The 2822-nt window shown below is 58.1% G+C and overlaps 1 protein-coding gene across 1 annotated transcript in view; it reads left to right on the forward strand.

Annotated features, from left to right (window-relative positions):
- Positions 1 to 4: 4 nt before the first annotated feature.
- FSTL3 (follistatin like 3) overlaps positions 5 to 2822 on the forward strand; it is a gene marked incomplete at its 5' end in the record, with an annotated part of 5865 nt that continues 3047 nt past the window's right edge. The window contains 2 exons of the mRNA XM_015564654.1: positions 5 to 101; positions 1422 to 1714. Of these exons, the coding sequence (XP_015420140.1) occupies positions 5 to 101; positions 1422 to 1714 (390 nt within the window). The remainder of the gene's footprint in view (positions 102 to 1421; positions 1715 to 2822) is intronic.

Consider the following 2822-nt stretch of genomic DNA (forward strand, 5'->3'; position numbering starts at 1 on the left):
GCGTCCCAGGGCGCCCGGGCCACTGTGGCCACTGCCCTGGGGGGCCCTGGCTTGGGCCGTGGGCTTCGTGGGCTCCGTAGGCTCGGGGGACCCCTCGCCCGGTGAGTGGGGTGGCCGGAAAAGGCGGGTGGGGTGGACCACCCACGTGGGCCTGCCCGGAATGCGGATGGGGGGATGTTGGGGGTCGTAGCGGCGGCTGCAGCTGGGAGGTGGAGGGCGATGACCAGAGGCCGCTGCAGATTGAATCCGGGAGGTCTTGGGGCTCCCCCTCCCCCAGCCCCAAAGGGCCTGAAAGAGGGTAATCAGGAGGTCAGAACAGATGTGACTCTCACAATGATGATTAATAGTAGTCACAAGGACTGATATTTATTGAGCGCTTCGTGTCTACCTCTTGCCTCCCTGAATCCATATAACAGTCCAATGGTGTGGGAACTCATCATGACTGTTTTCCAGATGGGGGAAACTGAGGTATGGGAGCACAGTTTGTAAGTGGCAGAGCCAGAACTGGAAGTCATACTATCTGGGTCCTGACACCTCAGAGAGGCAGGACTAGGTGGTCGGACCCAGGACCTCCAGCCGGGGCTTCAGATTTTCCCTGCGTCTGGCTTAGGCCGAGGGGTCATTGGAACATCCTACCTGCCACTCATTGGGAGACCTCTTGGTCTGTTTCCTGTTTTATGAGCACCAGGTGCTGACTTCCCAGAGTTGCTCCCTGGGAGGCACTCAGTACAGCACCTGGGAACCAGTGAGCTCTCTGGGATGCGGGCCATGGCTATTCCTACCCCCATTTAAGGGTGAAGAAACTGAGGCCACCTACCCACCCCCGACCCCCCATACCCAGCAGCTCCACCCAGCCCTGCACGGAGGGAAGGGAGGGAGAGTGGAGCCCCCTCCCCGAAGGCCATGTCCCCGGGGAGACAGTGAGCTCATGCAAAGGGAATGTTCCCAACTTGGAGTGAGTAAGAGGCAGTCCAGGCGATGGGGGGGCGGGTGCAGTGCTGCAAGGAGAAGGGGGTTCTGCATGCCCTCGGGTGCTGTTTAGACAAAGGGCAGAGGCAGTAGAGGCAGCTCCAGAGCCTGCTGACCCTGACACATCCAGTTTGGGCAGGATGCCAGGCCTGGGTGGGTAGAGGGGGAGATGAAGGGGGTGCGTGGATAGAAGAGAGCTTCCAGGACGGTTGGGGGTTGGCTAGGGGTTCGTGGTGGAGTAGTTGGGGGGTGAGGCTCAGAGAGGAGGATCTCAAAAGGATCTGGAGCTCCTCCTTCCCAGGTTGGGAGTAGATCACCCTCTTAGGAATTACTGAGTACCAACTGTATGCATCCCCAGGGCTGGGAGCTGGGTGGAAGGTACAGGCTTGGGTGTCAGGAATGGTACAGGAGGGCACCTCTGGTCCCATAGGAACTGCCCTCCTGGTCCACAGGTGGTGTCTGCTGGCTCCAGCAGGGCAAAGAGGCCACCTGCAGCCTGGTGTTGAAGACCGATGTGAGCCAGGCTGAGTGTTGTGCCTCTGGCAACATTGACACCGCCTGGTCCAACTTCACCCACCCAGGGAACAAGATCAGCCTCCTGGGCTTCCTGGGCCTTGTCCACTGCCTCCCCTGCAAAGGTGAGACCTCGGGCGTCAGCCACAATCCAGGGTCACTACAGTCAAAGGTGGACCTGCTGGAAGTGAGCTCCCCGTCTCGGGGGTGTGCAGGAGGAAGTCAAGGCTGCTGAGAGGAGCAGTTGTGGAGGGGATCCCGGTCTCAGCTCCCCTCAGTTGAGGATTCAGGAAGAAGCTCTGAGTTTCCATCCTTGGGGCCTTTACTTATACCAAGCCCTCTGCCAGGATGGCCTTTCCCACCTGCACCCCACCTGGTGGAAGTATACTCAACTCACAACTAACTCCTGGGAAAGTAGATTTTCCTGATGGGCCCTTCTGGTTTGTGACCCCACACTCAGTGTCCCAACTATCCTTATCTGCCCTTAACCCCACAGATTCCAGGGAACTGTGGTGGACCCCAGCTGCATGTTTAGTAATCATGGGCCTTCTGGACCATGTTCTGAGAAATGCTGACTCCTCTATCCAACAAGTTCTTCAAGGGATCTCCCACACCCCTGTGGTCAGGGCTGAACCTGCAGGGACCTAGAAGGGACATGACTTGAAGGTGGACATTAGAGACAGGGTGTTGGGGAATGATTAGGAGTTTACAGCTGTAGAAAGTAGGGGGGCCGGGGGGGGTAGTATCAGCAGAGACCATAGCCTGGGATGGAGTCCTGGTGGGTGGGGTCAGGGCAGGGGAGCAGGGAGGAGGCTGGAGCTGAGGGCTGCAGACCTGAAGAAGGCCAAGCTGAGGAGCCTGGCTGAGCTCTGAGATGTGATTAATCCCAGATCGGCCTGGCTGGGTGGTCCTAAAGTCAACACCATGTACCCTGGCTCACTCTAGAACCCCCTTTGGCTTCTGTGAGGAGGACAGACTTCAAAAAAATGCCTGGCCTGGACATGAGATGATCCAGGACCCCGCCCCCTATTCTGGCCTTGGGGACAGGAACTCAGCCCCCACTTCTCCCTCTTGTATGAAGCCACACAGGCAGAACATTTCCAGATGTGTATGTGGGCGGTCGGCGCCCAGGTGCAGCCCACATGCCCTGGCATGGGTTACCAATGTGGGGGCGCAGTGCATTCTCTTAGTAGTAGCATCCACTTATTTTATCCTGTAAGGTGGGTTCCCCCATCAGCCCCACTCTGTACACAGGGAAACTGAGGCTAGAGTGTAATCTTGGCTTGGAGTCTGTCCTCCAGACCCACCAGCAACAGAACTGAGTTGTTGGGGTGGGGGTG

Source organism: Myotis davidii, unplaced genomic scaffold (genome assembly GCF_000327345.1).
Source record: "Myotis davidii unplaced genomic scaffold, ASM32734v1 scaffold198, whole genome shotgun sequence".
In the NCBI taxonomy this organism is placed as follows: Eukaryota; Metazoa; Chordata; class Mammalia; order Chiroptera; family Vespertilionidae; genus Myotis; species Myotis davidii.